At 28.0% G+C, this 26,133-nt stretch overlaps 1 protein-coding gene across 5 annotated transcripts in view; it reads right to left on the bottom strand.

Annotated features, from left to right (window-relative positions):
• Window positions 1–26,133, bottom strand: part of LOC139099366 (uncharacterized) — a 129,655-nt gene that overhangs the window by 6,968 nt on the left and 96,554 nt on the right. For 2 of the 5 annotated variants that reach the window (XM_070651803.1, XM_070651801.1), the window contains 5 exons: window positions 22,179–22,349; window positions 19,964–20,111; window positions 19,574–19,701; window positions 11,825–12,280; window positions 5,309–5,533 (listed from right to left, as the gene is read on the bottom strand). In XM_070651803.1, coding sequence (XP_070507904.1) covers window positions 5,309–5,533; window positions 11,825–12,280; window positions 19,574–19,701; window positions 19,964–20,111; window positions 22,179–22,349 — 1,128 coding nt within the window. The remainder of the gene's footprint in view (window positions 1–5,308; window positions 5,534–11,824; window positions 12,281–19,573; window positions 19,702–19,963; window positions 20,112–22,178; window positions 22,350–26,133) is intronic. The other 3 variants (XM_070651802.1, XM_070651804.1, XM_070651805.1) reach the window with 3 other exon arrangements.

Genomic DNA, 26,133 nt, shown 5'->3' with positions numbered 1-26,133 from the left:
ACAAGAATTTTTTTTTTATCTTCATCTTCTGTTTTTAAAAGAACACAAAAGATCAAAATTGGCGAGGAAGCGTTAAAAATGAAGATGTTTGTTCCACATTTTCTGCAGGTGATTGTGCATTGTTACTATTCATTATTCATTGCTATTATTATGATAGAGTAAAAGAGTAGATAAAAGGAGAAGATGAAACTTGTGAAAAGGTAGCTTGTAAAAAGAGTAGAGAAAAATGGTAAGAAGAAAAATGAAGATGAAGTAAGAAGGGATGAGGTGAGTTAAGATAAATAAGAATGGGATGTGCTTTTGCAAAAAAATATTTCAATTTTTTTTTTTCATAAATTTAACCAACAATAAATTATTTTCAAAATCAACAATCACGGTGCATCATCTGTCATTAGATTTAAAAAGATCTTTTATCCGTCAACCATGTAATTAAATCTTCAATCCTATCATATAAAATGACCTTTTTGTTCTCATTTTCATTTTGGCAAAATGAAATTCATTCATCAAACTTTTTTTTTTAATTTCGAATCGTCTACAACAGGGAAAACTATTCAATGCAGTAGCTTCCTACCTTTTATTTTCTATTCATGGAATTTAAATCGTAATAAAAGAAATCATACAAATGTATCAACACATTCAGCGAAAGAGGATCGAAATTACAACATTTTTTTTTTCATTCAATTCAACTTTTTTTTAATTTTAAAATCCAAGCCACAGAATAATTCTGTTGCTCTATAAAAAATTGCAAAGTTTTAGAAAAAATAGCAGGATGAAAAAATTGAATTGGATGCATCGTAAAGTACATGCAAATGAAAAAATGTTTGAGAATAAAATGTGGAAACAAAACAGAACAAACAGGAAAATTTGTAAAAATATATATAAACTTTTTTGCTTTCAAAAGGGTTGGCAACTTTGATTTCATCTAACAAGGAGCAATATTCGTGCTAGAAGTATAAGTGTGCAAAAGTTACCAATTTTGGCAAATTTTCCTTTTTTGCTTACACAATTTAGGTCACTAAACTAAAAAAATTGACAATAAAATCAAACTTTTATTTTATTTGATGCAAGAGTCAAATGAATAAAAAAAATCGCAAAAAAGAAAGCAAAAAGTGATAACAGGAAGTGCCAAACAAATATCAAAGTCATAAAAATTCAATTTTTCGTGAGTATAATAAAATATAAAAATATTATTTAATAGAATTGTCTTGGAAATTGAAATTGTTTTAGAGAAATAAAAAAAAAAACTGAATTATCAAATTAATCAAAATAAGAGCATAAAAGAAACTAAACAAGCATATTAATTGAAAAATAAAAAAAAAATAATTGAAGATTATTGAAAAAAATGCTGAAAAAATTGAAATAATCCAATTAAATCGAAATCTGTATGAATGTTTTTCTAGAAAATAATAGAAAATATCAAAATACATTTTTAATCTTGCTTCCATTTCCTAAAATTGAAAATTTTTTGCAGTCGATATTTTTTATTAAATTTTTTGTTTTAATCTTTTCCAATTGTTAGGTTTTTTTTTTTTTTGAAAAAAGTTGTAAGTTTTAGAGTCTTAAGGTTAGGCAAGGCTTAAGTTATCTTTTAAAAGATTGTAATAAAAAATTTCATTGCAAATTTATGTTTATATTTCCACGATAGTGCCAGAGTTTGGGGTTCCTAAAATCTAGACTTTGAAGAATTCACTAGATCAAAAAAGATCAAATCCCTGTATATTTATATATCATAATTAGAGACAGATAAATTTCGAATCTATTTTTAGCGCATTGCATGAAATTTATTTCAAAAAAGTAGCTTAATAAGACACTTTGTTCGGTCGGTTGCCAATAAAAACTTTTAATCTAGACATCGTAGAGAGCTCGGAATGGTTTTAAAAGATAAGTTCCATAAAGTTATTGCCGCATCGGGCATTTAAAAGTTTCAAATCAACGCATAAATGCTATAATTAACAATTTTTCATTTTTATAAACAACAACAACAATCACACGTTTTTTCATTGTTTTACAGTGTTTTTCAATGTTTTTCGATGTTTCAACAGTTTACTGAACAATATTTGAATTTTTTTTAACCGTTATGAGATTTGAATTTTGAAAAATTCGTTAAATAAAGTTCTTAAATTTGTGGAAGTTTTATATGGATCTTGTTTTTAAGATCTGGAAGTGACCTGGATCTTACTGGATCTTGTTTTTTAAGTCTGTAAGTGACCTGGATCTTACTGGATCTTGTTTTTTAGATCTGCAAGTGACCTGGATCTTACTGGATCTTAGTTTTTAGGTCTAGAAGTGACTTATTAATCAATTACTTATCACTGGGACAAAAATACGCTTAAGTCCCTCGATCAATAACACGAGGACTTTTGTATTTTTTTTTGTAAATTTCGCATTTATTTTTTTGTAAATTTCGCATTTATTTTTTTTGAAAATTAAAAATTTCTCTGAAATTTCGCATCAATTAAAAACATGAATTTTATTAAATATTATTACTTTATTCATTTAAGCAGAACTTCAACTTTTTTTTAATTTTCGCGCATAAAAATATTAGATATTTTGAATCTCAAAAAACTGTTACTGAAACTCATGCAGGAAATTTTTTTTTGAAAAATTTTCATGAGATATAATTAAATTTTCCTAACAGAAATCACAAAAATTCGGTTCTGAAGTTACATATTCAATTAATTTTAAAAAATTTCAGATTTTCGCATTTATTTTAAAATTTTGTAAATTTTTCATCTATCGCTAAAAAATGCGAAATTTCGCAACAATTCGCGGAAATTTCGTAAATACGAAATTTATCTGTCTCTAATCATAATTTTATCTCTAAAACTCACAACCTGACCTTTTAATAGCATAAATCCATGCGCATTAAATCTACAAAAATATGTTCTTAAAAAATCAAGTTTTAAGCCATTCTCAATGCCATTGTTTCTAAAACTTATCATTTTTCAAGTGTCTATGAAATCTATGCATAGTAAAATATATTGTGTTATTGTGTATTGAGTGTAAATATAGAGGAAATTTTTCCACCAGTGCATCAGTTCTCACTACGGTGAGCAAATATTTTCATATAAACACTATGTTGATTTTTCTACAAATCCAGTTTGAATTATTGTTGTCATTGAGTATAGCAAAAGAAAGAAAAACACAATCAAAGCAATTTTCATATTTTTTTTTAAATTTTGATAAATTTTGATAAAGGCATTTTTTTGAGATGCATTATGATCAAATCTACGAAAGACTTTTTCGACTTTATTTACTTTTTCTCAAATTTTTTCAAAATTAAGTGTTTTACATTAACATTATGATATTTAACGTAAATAGAAATATAGCATCTATCATTTTAAGTAGTAATCAGCTAATTTGAAGCTTTAGTTAAAGAGTTATTTCAATTTAAAAATTTTCTCGGTTAATATATGAAAATTAACCTTTTTTCATTTTCATTTTTCCAAATTTAGATGAATGTTTGACAACAGAAAACTCATTTTGTCAATTTTAACTGTTATATGCTTCATTTTAATGCTCAATATGCTTGTCAAAAATGTCTACTTAGTTAGAATTTCATCAAAAATAGCGTTTCTCGGTTAACATCGTTATTGCAAAATAATTTTCGTTTGTTTACAAAATTCAATTTCAATTTCAATCAAGAGCTTTCAAAAAGAACCAGACACTTTTATCATTAAATAATGAGATCAACACAATAGTAATTAAAATCTTTATCGAAATTTCTGGACACGATATCTTTTAAGCAAACAGATTTAGAGAAAAAAAAATTGAAAATTTGTTTACACTGTTAAAATTTTTTGTATAAAAAAAAAACTCAGTTTACTTTATCTGTAGATTTGACCTTAAACCAAAAATCGTATTGCATATCATTTGTTATTTGATTTCAGATTCGACAGAATTCCATTTTCGAGGCGCCATCACTAGAGTTCAACTTTCACAGCGATAAAGTCTACTATTTTGATGTTCGGATTTCTGATTAAACGAAGTTCTCCCAAATATTTCTGAATCTTCATTTTAAACTTTGAAAATTTGAAAAAAAAAAAAATCTTTTTAAAGAGAAGCGAAACTTAACAAAAAATCCAAATCCAGTACGAAGTCAAACGTATGAACGTAGTTTTGAGCTTCCAATTGGTTCTTTTTTATTTTCACTTAAAAGTCATTAAACAATGCAAAATATTATCTACAGTGATTATTCAACCTTTATTAGTAGTTTTATACATATTTATTTATCAGATAACTGCGTTTATAAAGAGCTAGATGTATCTGTCTGAAAACTTTATAATTGAGATGCAACTACTGATAGACAATTTAATGAGCCATCGATAATTGATTTGTTCTTTTAATGAATTACTCATTTTAAGATTTGCTTTGCGTTTTTCAGCTTTTGAACTTCATGTTCCATTGCTACGTCCCTTACGAAAAGTCAACCGTTTGATAGCACTTTTCAAATTAAAATAATGAACTATAAATGAATATAATAAATAAAAATTTAAAATCAATTTGATCCATTTTCAACATAACATTAATAATAATAACAATATTTTAGGAACTACAATCCTTTTTATTATGTTTCTATTACTTATAAAATTCTATAATTATTTCGACCTTTATTAATTGTCATCTTCAGAAAAAATTCAAATGTAAAAAATTGAACAAATATTACGCGATTTTCTTGATCATTTGGGTAGTTTAACAGAAAAATTTTTCTGACAAAAATGTAACTCATTTTGTGGTTATAAATTTATCTTTATCTCTATGAGAAACATTGTATCTAAAAAGACATTAAATCATTTGGAGGTACTAAACCCAAGACTGACAAGTTAACTGAGCGCTACGTTTCTATTCCATTCAATCATGTTTTTAGTTGAAGAGAAGTTAATATTTAAGTTAGTTGTGATATTATTCTTTGGAAAACTATTAATTCCATTAATTATAAGTTGATTGTAATTATTAATTATACACTAAGTGAATATATAGACAACTTTTTGAATATTCAGATGTTTTTAGAGTTTTATCCATACTTTATTTGGTATTCGGTATTTGTACAAATAGTAAAAACCCAATTAATTGCAAAATTGAGATTAAACTTAAAAATATCCCATGAGAAAATATTAGATAATTAGCAATATTGATTAGAGTTCTTAGATAAATCTACAGAAAAGGAAAATGTATGATAGGAGATTAGACACTGACTGTATGCATAGAGATATAAAATAATAATAAGATAATATATTCTACCTTACAAGACTATTTTCACTTGTCATTTTTTTTACTTATCCATTCAATTACAGTCTTCAATACCTACTTTTTTCATAACTGCTAATTCCATTTCCATTTCCATGTTCGTCTTCTATGTTATAAGAATTTCCAGCACCTCCACTTGCCATTGATATGTTGTATGGATATAATGCTGTTTTAAAATGCTGCCGAATGTGTGAGTTTAGTGGACCGACGAGCGGTGTTTCAATCATTGCCGCATTTTCATCCAATATTCGATGGTGATAGTTATCATCCAAACCCATTGCGCGGACTGCAATGAAGGATTTTTTCAAGATTTTTTTTGTGTTTGAATCTTTTTAAACTTAAACTACATATTTTTTTGATTTTTGTGAGGACGACTTGGATTTTTTTTTGATGTTTTGTATAAAATAAAAAATTACATTTTAGTTCTATAACTATAGAGGGAGTTTTTTGTTGCACCAAAAGCATTTCCGAGTGAGATACTTAAAATTTGTAATTTTTTCGTTTTGTATGTACAATGTACAAAATTGAAAGTGAAGATTTGACTTAAAGTCGATACAGCGGTGAATTACTTTTTGTAAAATATTAAATGTGATTTCAAGGTGATTATTGTGGAGCTATGTTATTAAAAAGGACAAAATAACGAACGAAGAATGTTTAGTTTAGGGTAAACAACACTCTAAAATAAACCATGTTCTGCTATATATAAACTGCTTGACTAAGTCACATGATCAAAATTTTTTTAAACAAAAAATATAAAATTTCATATTATTTTTTAGAACCTGAATTATTTTAAACAAAATAATCCACTTTAGCATTTTATAATCAAATAATATCTACATCAAATTTTCGGAAGATGTTCCGAACCAAATAAAACAAATATACAACACAATACCTAAACATACCTAACCCTCAAATTATAATAAACAAAAAATTATAAAATCAGCATCAAGGAGGAAAATCAAAGGATTTTGAATGGTTCTACTTAGAAGCGGTTCCAAAAATTATCAGATTTGTTCACCTGAAATTATTTTTAAGCACGAAATTTTTTTTTGGTTAAATTTTTGTTCCAATATGAAGCATTTTTTCTTTCTTTTGCGTTTTTTTGTTCATTTTTGTGCAAATTATATTGTTAATTATGATTATTAATATTGTTTAAAATTATAATGCATAAAGCTGAGATCCCATCGTCATGATCGTGTAAATTTTAAGCCACTTTTCGACTCTCGCAAATTTGAACTCAATAAGTTTAAAATTTAAAAAAATTGACATTTTCTCACATAAATTTCTTAAAAACTTATTTTTTCAACAAAAAAAAAAACTTTTCAATTCAAAAGCGAACTAAATGTCAACAAATTCAATTTTACCTCGTTTTTCTTAACTTGCTTTCTTGTCTGTCTGTCTGTCTGTCTGTCTGTCTGTCTATCTGTCTGTCTTGATCAAATCTTGCGATTGAATTTTCGACCACTTCTACTGCTCCAATCGAGCCGAAATTTTTTATGGATGTGTATTCTCGATGACAATACAATATTCAAGCATTTGTGAATCATAAAACTGCTTGGTTATGCTATAATTAATTAATTTTTAAAACAAGATTACGTATCACATACATTTTACGTACGTAATTTTTACGTAGTCTTTAAAAATTTTATTTTTCAAAAATTCCAAGCCGGTCATGAGTTCAAGTCTCAAATTTTCCAACTTTTTTATCGTACTTTTTCAATTCTTTTTCATACTTTCTTGATAATTTATAATGTTTAAAGACAGAATTTTCCATTTTCACACTTTTCTAAGCTATTTTCCAATGTTTTCTTGGAGTTTAAAATTTTTCATCACGCATTTTCACACAAAATTTTACTTTCGAAAGAACTATTCCTTGATTATCAGAAATCAAATTTAAATAAAAGCTAATATATAAATTTCTTGATAATAATAATAATTATAATAATAATATTAAATAACAACTTTTTGTTATTAATACTATGAATTGCCATATATTAAAACAAAAATTATATGTCGTGGTGGCGTAATGGTTAGAGGGCAGGTCATAGTAAACATGAGGTCATGAGTTCAAGACTAGGCATGAGCAGTACTTTTTTTTTGCTATCGGTTTAGCTTAGTTCTTCAAACTTATGCCAAGCGAAGCTTGGCCTATCGGTCTAGCTTAGTTCTTCAAACTTATGCCAAGCGAAGCTTGGCCTACCGGTCTAGCTTAGTTCTTCAAACTTATGCCAAGCGAAGCTTGGCCTACCGGTCTAGCTTAGTTCTTCAAACTTATGCCAAGCGAAGCTTGGCCTATCGGTCTAGCTTAGTTCTTCAAACTTATGCCAAGCGAAGCTTGGCCTACCAGTCTAGCTTAGTTCTTCAAACTTATGCCAAGCGAAGCTTGGCCTATCGGTCTAGCTTAGTTCTTCAAACTTATGCCAAGCGAAGCTTGGCCTATCGGTCTAGCTTAGTTCTTCAAACTTATGCCAAGCGAAGCTTGGCCTACCGGTCTAGCTTAGTTCTTCAAACTTATGCCAAGCGAAGCTTGGCCTATCGGTCTAGCTTAGTTCTTCAAACTTATGCCAAGCGAAGCTTGGCCTACCGGTCTAGCTTAGTTCTTCAAACTTATGCCAAGCGAAGCTTGGTCTATCGGTCTAGCTTAGTTCTTCAAACTTTTGCCAAGCGAAGCTTGGCCTATCGGTCTAGCTTAGTTCTTCAAACTTATGCCAAGCGAAGCTTGGCCTACCAGTCTAGCTTAGTTCTTCAAACTTATGCCAAGCGAAGCTTGGCCTATCGGTCTAGCTTAGTTCTTCAAACTTATGCCAAGCGAAGCTTGGCCTATCGGTCTAGCTTAGTTCTTCAAACTTATGCCAAGCGAAGCTTGGCCTATCGGTCTAGCTTAGTTCTTCAAACTTATGCCAAGCGAAGCTTGGCCTACCGGTCTAGCTTAGTTCTTCAAACTTATGCCAAGCGAAGCTTGGCCTATCGGTCTAGCTTAGTTCTTCAAACTTATGCCAAGCGAAGCTGTGCCTACCGGTCTAGCTTAGTTCTTCAAACTTATGCCAAGCGAAGCTTGGCCTATCGGTCTAGCTTAGTTCTTCAAACTTATGCCAAGCGAAGCTTGGCCTATCGGTCTAGCTTAGTTCTTCAAACTTATGCCAAGCGAAGCTTGGCCTACCGGCCTTGTTTAGTTCTTCAAACTTATGCCAAAAACTTGGCCTATCGGTCTAGCTCAAACCTTCAAACATGTTCCAAGATTATCAAAATATTAAATTAAAGAATCATTTGACTAAAAAGTTGAAAATAAAATACTTTATAAAAAAAAACTTTTTAAAAAAACCTCGTTTTTCGCGTAGACTAAAAAGTAAAAAATAACTTTTATTTTGTGCTGTAGAGAAATTGGTTTGAAAGTTGAGACCACACATGAATTACAAACATGTACCTTGACTTTATCGTATAGTTCTACAACTAAAAACGAGGGCGCGAAGCTTTGATAAAATTCTGATACCAGGCGCCCTCGTTTTTAGTTGTAGAACTATACGATAAAGTCAAGGTACATGTTTGTAATTCATGTGTGGTCTCAACTTTCAAACCAATTTCTCTACAGCACAAAATAAAAGTTATTTTTTACTTTTTAGTCTACGCGAAAAACGAGGTTTTTTTAAAAGTTTTTTTTATAAAGTATTTTTAATTGTTTTAACGATTACCAATTTTAATTTGAAATGTTTTTTTTATGAAGAAATATCCAAAAACAAAGTCAAAAAATATTTTAACAAAATTCAAACTAAATAGTTTTATAAACTTTAAGTGAAGAGCTTCAGCTAAATTTAAGTTTCAGCTCTAAAAAACAAAGAAAAATTGCTGTCAAAAATTTAATATCTATAATTAAGCCCAACCAAATGACAACAGCTAATCCTCTTAGCATCTAATTGACTTGTTTCTAAAAGCAATTTTCATTCCATTGTCACACAAAAATATTTTGCATACTTTTCTATTCAATTTTCATCCTATAATGATTGATTAGGCATTTAGAATTGCAATTTTCATGTTCATAATATGCTGCAACAATGAAATTTAATGAGAATTAAAATTACATATTTATGGGATTATTAATTATTCTGTTTCTAATGGACGGAAATTACAAGCTTGTCCGAAGTGATTATGAAAAATTCAATTGAAAAATTTTGAATGAACTTTGCCGAATAATTTGTTGTTAGATGAACTTTATCGGTTTAATAATTTTGGTGAAAATTTAATTTTGGAAAATTGTGTAAATTTAAATTTTACTACTGTATTATTCCTTGAATTTTATTTTATTATACAACAATATTTTATAATTGTACCGTTTTCACGTATGAAAATGAATTGAATATGTTCAGATTAGAAAACTAGTTTTTTGGGTTTGGTAGCAAAACTAAACATAATGGTAAACAGATTTGTTACTTGCTAAAAAACAGATTTGAAATTGGTTGAGACATTGCTGAGAAAATCAAAAAATTTGCTTTCTGGAAGAAAATATCAACCCCCAATATACATCATTTTTTAAATATCTTTAATTTTACTTTATCATTTCACATGTTTTTTATTGCATGTCATAAATTTTTTTTTAAGATCATAAAAAGTAAAATTATTGTCATTGTTATTGTTTCTATTGCTTGAGTTGAAATATGAAATATGAAATGATTAAAGGCATACTCTAGAAAAGGAAAATGTTAAAAGTGAAAAGTATGAAAAATTGTTAAATGTTTTGCTAAGGAATAGAGCAATACATAAATTCAAAAACAACTGATTAAGTTAAGGGTTTCTGACAGCGGTTAACCGTTAACAGCATAACAGCGGTTTTTAACTTAAAAATGCGGTTAGCTCAAAACAGCGGTTATTGAAAATTAACAGCATTTTTATCTGTAAAGGCTTTGAATCAGAAATTTTTTACCGAAAATATTGAATTTAAATTAAAATTTTCAAATTCTTGCAAAAACCTCTCATTTGTGGTAAGAAAACGAAAAATTTCTTAACAAATTCTTTCAAACACTATTAAATTTTTGGAAAAAAGTTTTCAAAATCGCATTATTCTCGTGCAGTTAAGGGCAATTTCTGGCCTGCTTGTCTTGACAAATTCCGGTAATTTTCGTTCCAAATTGATATGAAAGGAGTCCAATTTTTTCGTCTTTATATTTAAAATTGTTTCAATAACAAAAAATAAAAAACTTAATTTGATTATACGAGGCGAATCGAAAGAAAATATATCAATGAAAAGCTAACATAGTAAAACTGTGATATCAATTTCAAATTATTGAAAATAATTAATAACCGCTGTTAACAGCGTTTTGAGTTTTTTCATTACAGCAGTTATGAAAAAATGCTGTTAATCAGAAGCCCTTAGGGGCCGTTCACTTATTACGTTACGCAAAAAAATGAATTTCTAGAACCCCCCTCCCCCCCTCGTTACAAAATGTCGTTACAAAAAAATTTTTTTGGTTGAGGCTGTTACAAAATCCTAGACCCCCCTCCCCCCTAAAAAGCGAACGTAATAAGTGAACGGCCCCTTACAAGTATAAGAATTTATCTAAATAGACCATAAAGAGAACTGCAACATTGCATTTTGAACGTTTTTTATTGACTTGTTTGTTATATTACTTAGTTAAGACTATATCTAGTCTGGCTATTAAAGACTAGTTGAAGGATCAGCGCTAACCAACTCGGAAAGCTCAAGTGGGAAAATCCTATATTTAAAGAGACCCGTCATAAAACTGCTCTCAAGCCAAGGCTCAGACACTCAAACCAAATTTTGTAAAAGGCCACCTTTTTTTTATTTTAATTCAAAATTGAAGTTTTTAGATTAACAAATCGTATTGATTAAAACATTTACTAATCAGTAGATTAAATGTCATTCTAAACAGGTTAAATATATGATTTGAACAAAATAATTTTTTTGCTCCTTTAAAGTATCAAGTGGATGAAAACAGAAAAAAAGAAAAAAGAAAATAAAAACATTGCTTGTATTGTTAGTGCTTTTGTGGTACGAAAAAATTGTGCATTAATTAATTAAGAAACAGCAAGTGAATTACTTAAAAATTTGGTTCTAATTAAATTTTAAATTTTAAACTTTAAATGCTTCTTGGTGCTCTAAATAAATTATGGTGCTTTATAAAATTTGTGTGAAAAATGTGAAAAACGAGATGAGATTTTTTTTGACAATTTAAACGTCAAGTGTCAATTATAATAAAAATTCAAAGAAATCACAAAGCTTACTTAATTTTAGTGAATTTTGTAGTGCGTTACAAAACATAAATCATAATAAATCACTAACATGGTTAACACTTTGTAAATTAAATAATATTAGGGATAATTTTTTTAAAATTATGAATAATCAAACTGCAAGTCATTAAAAATTTACTGATGTTTCAATTATTCAAAATCCAACTCAACTATCCTTAATAAAATTATATTCGATTAGAAAAATTTCTTTATGCACTGTTTAAAATTTCAGATGACTTAGTTAACTTCTTTTAAACTAATGTAATAAAGAAATGTTTCCAATTTCCTTCAAAAGAAATGTGCAATTAAATAAATAAAGAGAAAAAGTGAATCTCACCAACATCATAGATCTGCTTCTGCAATTGTCGTTGCAAGTGCATCAATCCATTAGTGAGATTAGCCATAGGTTTATGACTAACACTACTAAAATTATCATTGTGCTGAAATGTGTGCAAAATCCTATTAAAGTGCTTAACATTCTCATTCTCATCCAAATCATCATAATTATTGTCATTATTATTGTTATTATTATTGTAACTATAATTATAATTTGTGCGATGGTGCGGTACGTGCAAAGTGCGATTATAGTTATGTGCATCAATATCAGGACGATGTGAGGCGAGTGCAATTGGAATTTTACGTGAGGATGGATAAAGGAAGTATGGGAAGGTATATGGATAGCGAGATGCGGGTCGAATCTCGCCAATATAGTCGGATGTGGGGAAATAATTTGAATTAACGGAATTTGTTGAAGTGCCGGAGGCTATGTCATGTGCTGTGGGAAGAAGAACATCTGTAAACACATACAGTGAAGAGAAAAAAACATATTTTAATTTTTTTATAAATTGCGCATAAAAACGTTTAAACATTTAAAGGAGAGTTAAAAAAATGATACATAAAATTAAGTGGTATGAGTAAGAAATTTATTGGATAGAAAAACCTTAAAATTTTCAAAAACTTTTACAGAAATTCTGAAAAATAAAACATTTTTTTTTTTTAAAAAAAACCATTGGGGTAAAAAATATAATTTCTTACGCAAAATGCAGTTGAAATTTTTAAGTCCTCATAACTTTTTTTGAATTTTACCAAACAAAGTTTAAAAAATACGAATTCAGTGAATTTTTAGATTCCGTAAGAAAAATATTTTTAGAATGATCCATTGCTTCAAAAATCGATTATTTATACTAAATATAGTTTCTTGCGCAAAAAATATAATTTCCTTCAAAAAATATAAAGGCTTCCTTGCCGAGTTACAGCATGTCCAATTTTGGACAAAAATACCGGCGTACTTCAGTTTGCAATATTTTCAAAACAAATATTATATATCAAAACGCATCTACTAATTTCGTCAATTTTCGTCAACTAAAAACTTTTAAAATCGGAAGTGATCTACAGGACTTACAGCCTGTTTAAGCTGTACCTGAAGAAACAGTCAAGTCAAAAAGGTTTTTTGTATGACAATTTATATGTCTAATCATATCTTAATTTAATAAGGATTTCAAATAAACTAAAAGTTTTTGGATTGGACCATCCCCAAGTAAGTAGTTTATGTCCATTAAAGTGCTGTAGAGATGCCTAAATTTGGAAAATTTCGTGTATGACATGTTATATGTCTAAACACACCTATTTTCATCAAGAATTTCGAATTTTATACAATATCTTATTTTTGATCCTTATATAAATTGCCTATATCTGTTAAAAGTAATAAACAGGACCTAAATTTTCTAAGTGTTTCTAGAAAAACTTAATAAATTAAATACTGTAAAATTATTAGGAATTTGATTTTATTATTTGCATTTTTTAAATACCTAACTTAAAATATTTTCAGAAAATTGTTTTAATTTTCCAACAAAACTTTTAAAATTGAGATTTAAGATAAGTATATAAATTGCAAATTGTTTTCGTAAAAACTGAAAAAATTAATTTTAAATTTGGTTCTTGTGATTAAATTTTTGAGATTTGTTAGAAAACAATAATAATCTCAGATCTCATATTTTTTTTTAAAAAAATTAAATTTGAGAATTTCATCCTAAATTCATTAATATTGCACGGAAAAATGTTTTAATTAAGGTTTTTTATCCTATTTTTAAAAAATTGATACAAAACATTAGATTTTATAAGGTTTTTTTTTCCTTAAAATAATAGAATTAACTGAGAAAACTACATTTTCTTGATTTTTTAACTTAATATAAGCAAGTTAATGCTAAAAAACAATCTTTCTAGAGTTATGTAAAAGTTAAATATTGAAAAATCCCGTAAAATAAAAAAAAATTATATTAATTTGTATGCAAACAAAAATGCATACATATGCATAAATAATTAATAAATTAAATAAAATTATTTTCATTGAGTCTTTTAAAAATAATAATATATAAAAATTTTTTTTTAAAGATTCGCTTTTATTTAGGTGCAATGAAAAGTAAAAAATAATATTTAGATTCCAGTCTCAAATTTAAAAGAGACAAACTTTTAAAATTCGATAAAGAAAATTATAATAAAAGCGTGGGCGAATCTACAAAAGCCATTATCAAAGCCCTAGATCCTACTGGATCTTGTTTTGTAGGTCTGGAAGTGATTAAGGAAGAATTAATATTTAAATACTGTTCAAATTTCATTTAAACTATCAAAACATAAAATTAAGAAAGATTTTTATGAAAACGTTTTTTAGTACCAAAAAAGAAATAACCATGGATTGTGAAAGCTCTTTTTCAATCTTTTTCAAAAATTCAACTCATCCAAAGAATCGCCCAATTATCACTCTGATTTAGGAAATTTGTGGTGAAAAGCCACAATTTTCCAAGATTTTGAACATTTTTAAAAAAATTCTTGGCAAAAAATTACTATTTTTCACTTTAAAAAAGAGTTTAAGAAATAGAAGTTTTAAGGAATATAAATAATATTTTGACAATATTTTAATAGTAAATAACAATAAATGTTCAAAATTTGAATTGAATCTGGATGCGTAAGTCTAAAACCTCAGAAAATGCGCTTATTTGTAATGATATTTTGTTCTTGGGTAGGATTGGGGATTTTTCTTATTGAGCATTTGGGATTTCTACAAGGACTTGGGGGTCCTGGGATTTGGGTATTTGGGATTTGTACAAATCCTGAACACCCAAATAATCGACACCCATACACTTTACAATTTTGTAAACAAACAAAAAACAGCAACCAAAAGTTCAATTACCAAAACCTAAAAGTCATCCGTATTTATTATAGACTCAAGATCTTCATCAATATAGCCGCACATTGGGCAAAAAAGTGAAAAGTATGGCAATAATTGATTTGATATTATATATTATAGACACTAGTTAGAAGTGTACAGGAAAAAGTGTGTTTTCGACTTATTCAAGATTTACTAGAGCATTCAATTTTTTTCAAATGCATGTCTTTTATTTGAAAGATATGTGTAAGCTTGCTTTCAATTAATACCACACATCATAAACTTTGCTGAAAAAATGCTTTAAGCTATATCTGGTGGACTTTGGACTTATGGCGGGAAAAAATTTTTTTTGTATACTCCTAACTAGTGTCTATAATATAGCCATATCAAAACAATTATTACCACACTTTTCACTTTTTTGCCCAATGCAACCTTTAAGCCTTTTTCTTTATGAATCCTTCAGAAAATTAACAGAAAAAATATTAATCGAAAAACTTTTTTATATGTCTTTTTTTTAATCGATGATTCTTTTTTTCTGTTCACCTCTTTCCTCTTTCAGCATCTTTTTCTCTTTTAAATGTGAGAGATGAAACTGTTTTGATAACCTAACGACTTTCGTCATTATGAAGTATTTAAAGATTGAGAATTTTTGGATATTTTGGTTAAGTTTATAGTGAGAAAGAGGAAATGGAAGTTAAAGAAGGATTGAAGATAATATTTGAGGACTTCTGGTAGAAAAATATCATTTATATTTGAGTTTCAAATTAATGACTAAATTAGTGAACTAAAGACTCCTATAGTTAATTCAAAAAGTATATCGCCTCCTAGGAGATATCTTTAGATTTATTTTAAACAGGCTAGAGTCAAAAATTTTCTACTTTTTGGGTCTGTAAAATTATTTGGGATCGACAACTCTAATTTAAATATTTGAATACTTTTTAAAATTTTAATTTAAAGAAACTTTAGTATGAAGGAATATTTGAAAATTTCGATGTGACATAAAAGTACTATACAATTACATTCATTGTTATTCAATAGTTAACTACCATATTCTTCACTAGGGTTTGCAATACCGGTATCAAAATACCGGTATACCGGCATGATTCAGAAACCAAAATACCGGTATTAAAGATTTTCGATTTCATTTTGGAAAAATATAAAGAAAATTTTAAAGTTTTAGTAAATTTCCGGTAAATTTTAAAGTTTTCCTCTGAGAACTTGGTGTTCATAAAACTTCGCCCAAAAAAACACTTGTTTATTGTCAAATAACGTGTTAAGTTTATCATATGAATTTTATATTGACTATTATTTGGAAAATTGTTTAAACTGATTTTAGTTTTCTTTATTAAAAAATAATATGCACAATTACTTTTCTGAGTGGACAAAAATACATTAAAATTAGTCATCAAGAAGATATTAATTTGCCTATCGACTGTACTGTCAAATTAACGTATTTTTGTCTACACAGAGTTAGTTAACTATTATGCATTTATTAACTCATGTTAAAATAGTTCCATAAAAATTTGTCTTTTCATGTGGAAAACTTGACTAAGCTTACATCAGGTCCAAAGACGTAATCATGTAAATATCGACTAATTGAGTCAAGTTTAGCAAATACTGTAACACTGCATAAATGATACATATAATCTAAAGTTATATATTGAATTATCATTATTATCACTTCTTTGTACTATAAATGCATTAATAATACCTTAAGGTAAATAAAAATTATCTATCTATCTATCTATCTATCTATCTAAAACTTTAAATTTTTTTTTCTAAAAAAGAAACAATTTTTTGAGGGTTTTTACATACTTAAATTGATAGTTTTGAGGTTTGTTAAAAATTTTAGTAAAAGGAAAAATGCAAAAATTTACCAATTTCGTGACTTAAGACAGAAATTTGGTCTGAATTTGGAATACCGGTATAATACTATGCTTTCTCGAAATCCCGGAGAAAGCACCCTAAACAATATCAATTTTATCAATTTACAACCATTTCTTTAACTATTTCAACTTTACATAGCCAAAAACTGCTTCTGTTTCCTGTTCAACATAAAAATTTCTTCTAATAAATTTAAACTTTAAAAAATTTACAAAAAAATATCCAAGAAAATTCAACTAAAACATATGTTTTTGGAGCAACTTCGCCATTCTTACAGCAAAAAAAGCATTACAAATTTCATTTCATATTGAAAATAATTTTCTCCTTATTTCTCTCAATAGCTGCACACAAATCGATTTAAATTGCTTCTCGTTTTGCATACAACAAAATTGGATTCCATTTAAAAAAAAAAGGAAATCGGAAGAAATTGTGCAACATTTTGCTAATGCAAATGAAATTAAGACTCGTATTGCAATAAATCGTGTGTGTTTTTGGATTTTTAAAGTGGATTTTTTCGTTTCCCCGTTATGCTTTCTTGCCATGCATAAAGTTTATTTTTTGGTAGAGGTTGGCGTGGGGAATGAAGGAAATTATTGCTCAAACATAAGGGATATAATGTATTAGAAAACTCATTTGAAATTTTTTAATTTACTGAAATTTCGTAATAAAAAAGTTACTCTAATTATTCAGATTACTAACGGTTTTCAAAATTCAGCAACGGTTTGCATTAATTTTTAGCAGCTTAACAAAAGTTATTTTTTTTTTAAATTTAAATTCCCTTTCGCATACTGATTACCAAAGGACCAAACAATTTTAAGATTTTTTTAGATAGACAAAAAATTTTGTGCAAAATGTGCCATTACAAAATTTTACTTACATAATATTATTTTAAAATCCACGAACAAATAAAGATTTTACAAAATATAAAAAAAAATATCGACAAAAATAATCCATGCAAGACAATGAAAGGAAGAGCTTCACATTTAAGAAAAAAGAAATGCTTTCAGGAATGGAACTGAAAATAAGAAAAAGTGACAATATGAAAAATTAATGTGACAAAGTGAGAAAATGGAAAGACATAAGGAAGATCTCATGTTTGGTATGAAATTTGCCCGAGCGACACATGATATGCGTCTGTTTTGGAAGAGACTTTAATTTGGAGCTAAAGTTTAATGCAACACAATTTCTAAGAAAATGACACATACTATCATATCAATCTTTCAATTTTTAACATAAATCAATAATATTAATAACTAGAGTATCGGGAGCGCCCGTGGCGCCCATTTTCAGAATTTTCAGCTTCACACGGCTTCATACGACTTCACACAACTTCACATTACACGCCCTATTCCCCCTGATACCCCTTAATTTTCGGCTTCACATACCTTCACATTACACTCCCTATTTTCCCTGATACCCCTCAATTTTCGACTTCACATGGCTTCATATAACTTCACATTACACCCCCTATTCCCCCTGATACCCCTCAATTTTCGGCTTCACATGACTTCACATGGCTTTCGTTCTTGTATCAGCAAAGGAATTGGGTGTTTATAATATAGATAATTTAGAAACTAAAATCCACTTAATTATGCTTTTATATCTTTTAATGGTCGATAATTATTTCGACATTTATTAATTCCCATGTATGTGTCATACTAGTCCAAAATTACTAATGTCATTTGCTTCCTGGGTCTGAAATGCTCCTAACAATCTACTTTTTCTAGAAAAATGAGAAACTCAAAGAGTTTCAATGTAAAAGTGATAAAGAACAGGAAATGAAAGAAACTATTAGGATCGAATCAACAGGAAAATTGAATGTCATCGAATGGCTTTTGTGATAAATAGATAGGAAAAAAAGATGCGATGGAAAAGAATTGAACAGAAAATTGGAAATAAACATAAAGTACTAGAAAATGAGAGAAATAATCATTTCATATAGTTGAAGTAATAAGATATGTAGAATAATAGACAACCAATATAAAGTAGTTAAAGATTCAGATAAAAAATATTAGTCACTATAGTGAATAAATATAAATTTTTAAATGTTTCATAGAGATTGATTTTTTTTTAATTTTCGATCAGAAAAAAGTTTAGATTTCACAGGAAAATTAGAAAATCTTTTTAACTAAATAGTTTTGTTGCACAAAATAGAAAATTGAAATTTCAATGTTAATTGTAAAATGAAATTAAAGTATTTAGTATTATAAAAATTCAAATTTGTTATACGTTTTTCACTTTTTACAAACGCTTAAAATTTGATTTTATTTTTAAATGTAGTTTCATTAAAACACTTTAAAAACTAATCCAGAAAAATCATTTAAGTTTTGGTTTTTGTTAGAGAATTTAATGTTTCCAACAAAAATATGCTTTTTCAAGGAACAATACGAAAAAAACTTAAAATTTTAATTTTTATAATGGCATCAAACAAGTTTAACAACACAAAAATCAATTCAAAATTAAAAAAAAATGGGTTTAAAAATGATAAAAAAGCGAATTCTTTTTTATTAAAATATTTAAAGCTTTTTATATTAAAAGCCAATTAGAAATTTTAAAATAAAATAACTTTGATGGAACAATTAAGAAACTTTAAACAAATTTTAAGAATTATTATAATAAGAAATTTGATTTCTTTTTTTAATTTCTTAATAACTTTTTTTGAACAAATGTTTTTAGCAGAAAAATTTTGATTTAAATTTTAATTTCAAATTAAAAAAAAATTGCTCAAGAAATATTGAAACAATTTCTAAAAAATAATTTGGAAATTTCCAAAGTAATTGTTAATTTAAACTTAAAACTAACCATTAGAAAAAAACATTATTAAATTTTAATTTTGATTTAAAAGTTCAAAACTGGTGCTGATAAAATTTCACTTTGAACTATAAATCCAGAATATTTAAAATTTGAATTAATAAAAAATTTCAAAGCAATTTTAAACACATTATTTAAAAAAATTTAAAATTCAAAATTTAACAAAAAAACTTTTTCGTTTCAAGAATACAAATTTTGGGAATAAAATTTAAATAAATTAAGTCTTACCGACACATGGATTATGATTAACAACATTAAATATTTTATCACATCGACGTTTCATGTGATTGTTTGGACAGATGCACCCAAACATTGGCGATAGACGAAGATTTGTCCACGCCTCGTGACAAGCTTCTCTGTATTAGGGATTAAAGAAAATTGTTAAAATTTGTTATTTAAGATTTGGTTCCTTGATATATGCTCTAGGTTATAACTTGTATTCAGTTATATCTTAATAAAGCGCAACTTATATGAAGTTATGTGTATACTTTAACTTTATGGTGAGTCTTAATCCGTTACTCTAGGATTTTAGAATTAATATCAATTTAATTGTAAAATCTAGAGCAATCTAGGCCATACCAGATATATAACCATATGATATCTAAAAATACAACTCACTTATCCTCCATACGGCACTTATTCTCTCTCACTTTACAGTGAAGTTTAAAATCTTCAAATAATTTGATGCACTTTCGTTCCTGCTGGCACACGGACAACGCATGATTGCATGTTGGTAAGGCATCGACTGGATACGGATCCTTTTCGACTGTAATAAAATAAAAAAGCAAAGTCGTTAAGAACATTGAAAATTTTATGGTTTACTATATTATTATTTTTTCGTGACTGACTGTGGCAGTTAGTAATTGAAAAGTATCAAACTGAGTTCATTTATTGTTAAGTAGATGAAGTAAGAATGGAAAAGTTTAGAAGAAGAACTGCAAGTTAGAAGAAGCAAGTAGGGGAATAATTAAAGTTAACGAACAAACCCGTATTTTTTTGGTTTCTAAGAAATTTTGGAAATTTTTAATATTAATTTTTTTTTTAAATTTTTCAATTGTGCTCATCAATTAAGCCAAGTGTGTAAGTAAGAATTTTAGTGTTAAAAATTCTTAAAAGCTAGCTAAATTATGAAAAGACTCACGCTATTTTACTTGTTTGTGGGAATAATCACAACTAGTTCAACAAGAGAAAAGTCCATAAAATTTAAGAAAAAACTTGCTTGTACAAAAAAAGTTTGAATGAACATTGAAAAGTTGTTAAAAGTAATTTAAGCACTAATTAAATCACATAATGAATTGCATTCAAGTTGCCGTTTTTTGTAGCTTTTATGTAGTTTGTCTGTTAGATGTGCATTTCTTTTGGTTTTGACAAATTGTTAATGGCGTTAAGGATAGAACTGACTATAAAGGGAAACAGTTTTAATTCTTTCTTGAATGTTGAAAATTTTTGGACTTTCTGGACACATTTGAAAGTAATCATATTTAAATCCAAATTTGACCCATTGTTACGCAACTAAAGTCAACATTGGAAAAAGCAAACAAGTTTGTAGAGTTAATTTATTTTTAAAACGGTGAAATAATTTATCAAGAAAATTTAACCATTTTTTCCCTCCTAAACGGCAGTCGAAATGATTACAATTATTAATGTCATGGGACTTGTTAAAAAATTTTAACATGTAAGTTTATAAGAAAATATGGATGTTGATACATTAATTTTAAGTTTTAAATTTTTTCTTAATTTTAAAGCGATTTAACATAAATTTTTAAAAGTTTTAATTTAAAGATTTATAAGGCTAAGTTTGAAGCAATACTCTAGTAAAGTTTTAAGTTTAGATTTAAATCAAATATAATTCAGATATTTTTTTTAGTTTAATAATAATTAGTAAACATTCCTAACAAATACGGAAAAAATCGAATATAATTTATTCCCCATTGTCCCATCAAAACAAATTCATTCTTTCATGCAACTCAAACAGAAAAGTGGGCATTAAATGCATTGCATGTAAACACAATGTATTTATGTACAAATTCATTGCCACTATGACGCCACATAATAACATTACAATCAAATTATTTTGTTCATATTGTATAGCAAATATATATAGTTGTTGTTAGCTGCTGCTCATTCAACCTCTTTTCTTGCATTTCTTGCTATTCTTTTTCTTATTAAAGAAACATGACTGTAACAAGTCACGTAAGTAGAAGAGACGAAGGAATCATGTAGGAGCTTTAACAGATTTTAGGTAGAATGGGAAATGGACTAGGTGCAAATGACGAATTTTCAGTTACCCGATTTGAATGATTTAATTTAAGCGTTGCTCAGTTGTCAAACTTGATTTCTGCTGAATCAACTTGTACAGTTGTCTAAATAGATTTTGCTGAGTCAACTAGGGCGTTTTTAAGTTTCTCAACATGATACTTTGTTAAAAATTTCATCGTAAATAAGTCACACAATTAATTTTTTTTTATCAAATCCTAGGTCCATAAAACTTTGCAATAATTGCGTAAAAAGTTGAACATTTCTGCTCTCATTTTTAACTTGTAAGAAATTGCCTTCTTAACTGCCACAAATCACGCAAATATGCAACAGCAAAAGTCTCATATTTTCCTTTATAGCATAGAATTAAGCGAGAAATCTTGGAAATTGAAGCCATAAATTAACAATAATTAACTTTTTCCATTCTTGTAAGCACCGTGTGCAGTAAAGTGCACCCGTTAGTTGATTGTGGTTGTAGAAATAAGGGAAAAATTTGAATATTCATGAACCATACTCAAATTTAATGCTACAGGAGTATCCAGTCACGAAAACTATAAATTTCATCCACACAACTTACCTTTTTTCAGTACAAATCCACATGGATGGTCGAAAAGAAAATCTCGAAAATAATTACAATCGGGATCCACCCCCGGCTCTTTGCACAGACATGTTGGCCGGAAGAATGGAAATGCTTGGAGGGTACGGAGAGCTGCTTGACATTTTGTTACTGTTACTGTGCTGCATGCAACTGAAATGAGAATTTGACAGTGAAAAAAAATTTTTAAATGCAATTAAATTTTAATGGTATGATATGGATGTTTATAGTTGGCTAACTTTTATTTTAATTTATTAACTTTGAAAATAAAGATTTAGTTTTAAAGTGATGACTCAGTTTTAGGTTTCAACTTATTTTAAATCAGTGACATGAATTTGAAGCAATTATTTGGTATACTGTTTTGAGATCATTTGCATACCATATCATTAGTTTTGAATCAGGAATACCAATCCAGTTTTGAATCAACGACTCAAGCTATGATTTAAATATGAAGGGGAAAAATCTGAAGATTCCGATTCATTCTAATACATTGACACAAATAATGACTCGTTTTAAAGCAATGATAAATATTTTTATTCAACAGGCTTGCTTCACTTTAACTCAGCAAAAAAATATCATAACATTTTATTACAATTCTAAGAGATTTTTCATTTTCACCTTCAATTCGGATAAGAATCCGTTTTTGAGAGTGCAATGTAAAAAATCCCAGAAAATTCATCAAGCGAAAAAAAAATCAGATCCTTTTTTCACATTTAGCTTATTCATTACCTTTTCTTTATATTTCTTATCCTTATGCCATAAATAAGAAGCACTTTTGTTTCTTTCTTGATGTCATTTAGCATCAAATTTGTCATGAAAAATATTTTCATAATAAAATAGCATAAGCAAGCATGTCAAGAACAATTGAATGATAATTTATGCAGACATTTGACATAAAACATGAATTTCTTGTCATCTTTCATATTCAATCAGAGGGAATAAAAAAACTGTGTCGATGAAAGACGTGAAGTTTGTTTTGTTGACTCGAGAATTTAAGCGTATTGAAGTTCAAATAATGGAAGTGAGAAGGGAGTTGGGACATTAAAAATAATATTAGGGAATCATGGAGTAGATCGATAAATTAAGAATCAGAACACGTAGTAAGGATTAAGTGTAAGTATTAAGTGCTGATTGATAGTTTACTTGCAACTAGAATTGCACGATGTTGTCTAATTTTTACACGTCAAAGTCTTGAAATTTGCGAAATCAAAAACCCAAATTTCCCAAAAACTTTATTTTACGCTAAAGTCTATTTCATAAATAATTTTTTCAATAATTTTTCAAAATTTCTTCAATCTCCCCTCAATAACACATCACTTCCACTATAACATACATAACAGTCATAAAAGAGAAATGATTCCTATAAAATCAAATAAAGTCTTAAGCCAATCAATAATCAATGAATCGATCGAATTGTTTGTTGAATATTGTACATCTTGACATTATTATGTTTACTTTATTATAATCATAGTCTAAGAACGTAAATATGTCTCAGAAAATAATATTCAGAGAGGTTAGCAACTAAGAATCCAAAGTGAAGAGCAAGTATGAATTCGAATAGGGGGGTTGGTAAAACAACTATGAATCAGAAAGAGTTCACAACTATAAAATTCAAAGCGCGTCTAATTTAAATTTTAAACAGAGTTAAACTGTGAATCGCAGTGAGTTACCAATCCTGCAAATAAAAAAAAAAAAACGAAAAGAGTACAATATATTTATTATCGTTGTTTACACGAATAAAAAAATAAAATATTTGATGTCAATTGATTTTTTCCTTATCTTCTGTTGAGCTTTTATCCTTAAACAAAAGACAGAAATCAAGCTTTATGCTTCTTACTTTTATAAAATGTTGACGAAAATATGCAAACAACGTGCTTTGCTTGAATTTTTGAGTGACATGACACAAAAAAGAATATCGAAAAAATCAAGAAAGGATTGAATTCAGTGTTTTCGTTGTGCTGTTTGTAATGTTGAACAATTTTCCGTGTCAATACGGTCTTTAACATTGAATTTTGTTTTGATTTTTTTTTGCGATATTTGAGAAGTTATTTGGCTTTTAAGAAAGTTTGACTTTGGCTGACAATGACTTATTTTTCCATGTGTATTATAGATGACAATGCATTACATATTTTTAATGATTGAAAGTCATTAACTCTGGTATAGCCACTCCGGTATAGGCGGTTTGTATAAAAGAGTTGTAAATGATCAAAAATAACAACCTCTGCCTAAAAAATTTCGAAAATTAGACTTCCTGCAGTTTAAAATTTTCAAAAGAAAAAATTAAAAAAAATACCAAAATTTTGTTATTTTTTGTTACAGCAGCTTGCGTTAAAGGGATTTTTCCGCAGAATTCATCATACAAAATGACCCATATATTTAACCACATTTCTCATCCGATTGTTCTCGAATTTGAATAAAATCTTCATTTGACCATTAAGTATTTAACATAATTTTTGGTATGGCGGCAACCTGCTTTATTTTTGCCGGGACGCTGCTGTACTTTTTTAACTTTTCTGCTGTGTCCCGACAAAGCCTCAAAATGTCCCGATTTTTCAACAGGTCGAAAACTTCATACAAATTATGGAATTTTTGACAAATTTTGAACATTTTCCTTTTGAAGGTCCGGGCTCAAGCCCAAGACAGAAAATATTTTTTTCGGAATTTCAATTATTTTCCTCATTTTTTTGCGAGTTTCTACTTTATTTACCTATTTCTTTGTACGGTTACCAACAACGGAATAGGAATATTCCCATTCATGAATATTCCCGAAATTATCGTGTCTTATAAAAAATATTTTAACCAAACTTTTTTTGACTTAAAATTTTCAAATTTTTAGCGCATTTTTGAAATTTTTTTCAAAAAGGTAGCTTAATAAGACACTTTGTTCGGTCGTTCGGCTGACGGTAAAAACTTTTTATCTAGACATCGTAGAGAGCTCGGAAAGGTTTTAAAAGATCAGTGCCATAAAGTTATTGCGGCGCCGGGCATTTAAAAGTTTCAAATCAACGCGTAAACACTATAATTAAAAATTTTTCATTTTCATAACAACAAAAACACGTTTTTTCGTTGTTTTACAGTGTTTTCAATGTTCCTAAAATTTTTAACAGTGTTTACTGAACAAAATTTAAATTTGTCATAACCGTTATGTAGTTTGAATTATAAAAATCCGTTAAATTATATTGAAATGACCTGGATCCTACTGGATCTTGTTTTGTAGATCTGAAAGTGACCTGAATCCTACTGGATCTTGTTTTGTGGATCGGGAAGTGAACTGGACCCTCCTGGATCTTGTTTTGTGGGCTAGAAATTCTTTGAAACAGTACTTGTACAACAATTTACATCTTTTAGGCATGATTTTTGCTTTTATGTTTGTATTTTTTCATTTCTTAATCAAAATTTAACGGCCTGTTTCACTAAAGTGGATTATCCTCGATTTCGGATTATCCACTTTAGTTTTTTGGAAATATCTCAAACATTTTGAGAGTTTTCAAAGATTTATTATGTTATACTTTTAGAATACACTTACACCCATATTTTCGTATATTTGGAATTTTGGGTTCTCAATTATTGACAAATTTATAGCAATTATTGCGGTTAATCTAGTAGATTTGACTGAAAAATTGAATAATTAATGAACCTTAAGGACCACCAAAATTAAAAAAAAAAATAGAAATGTCACGGCTGGGTCGCATTATTATAAAATAAAAACAAAAATATTGATACTCTTAAAATGTTGAAGATATTTCCAAAAATCTGATGTGGATAATCCGAATTCGAGGATATTCCAATTTAGTAAAACAGGCCGTAAGTTTTTTAGATGAAGAATTTTCGCACCTTTAAAGTTATATCATTGAAGCAAACCAAAGTTTCATTACCCTAAAAACTAAATTTTCAATAGTTCTCCAATTATTGATTTTCTATTTGAATTTATTCGTGT

The sequence above is a fragment of the Chironomus tepperi genome, unplaced genomic scaffold (genome assembly GCF_022539635.2).
Source record: "Chironomus tepperi strain 1889 unplaced genomic scaffold, CSIRO-AGI_Ctep_v1 contig_467, whole genome shotgun sequence".
Taxonomy (NCBI): Eukaryota; Metazoa; Arthropoda; class Insecta; order Diptera; family Chironomidae; genus Chironomus; species Chironomus tepperi.
Note: the sequence above shows the minus strand (reverse complement) of the source record. Positions and strands in the feature narration are given on the sequence as shown.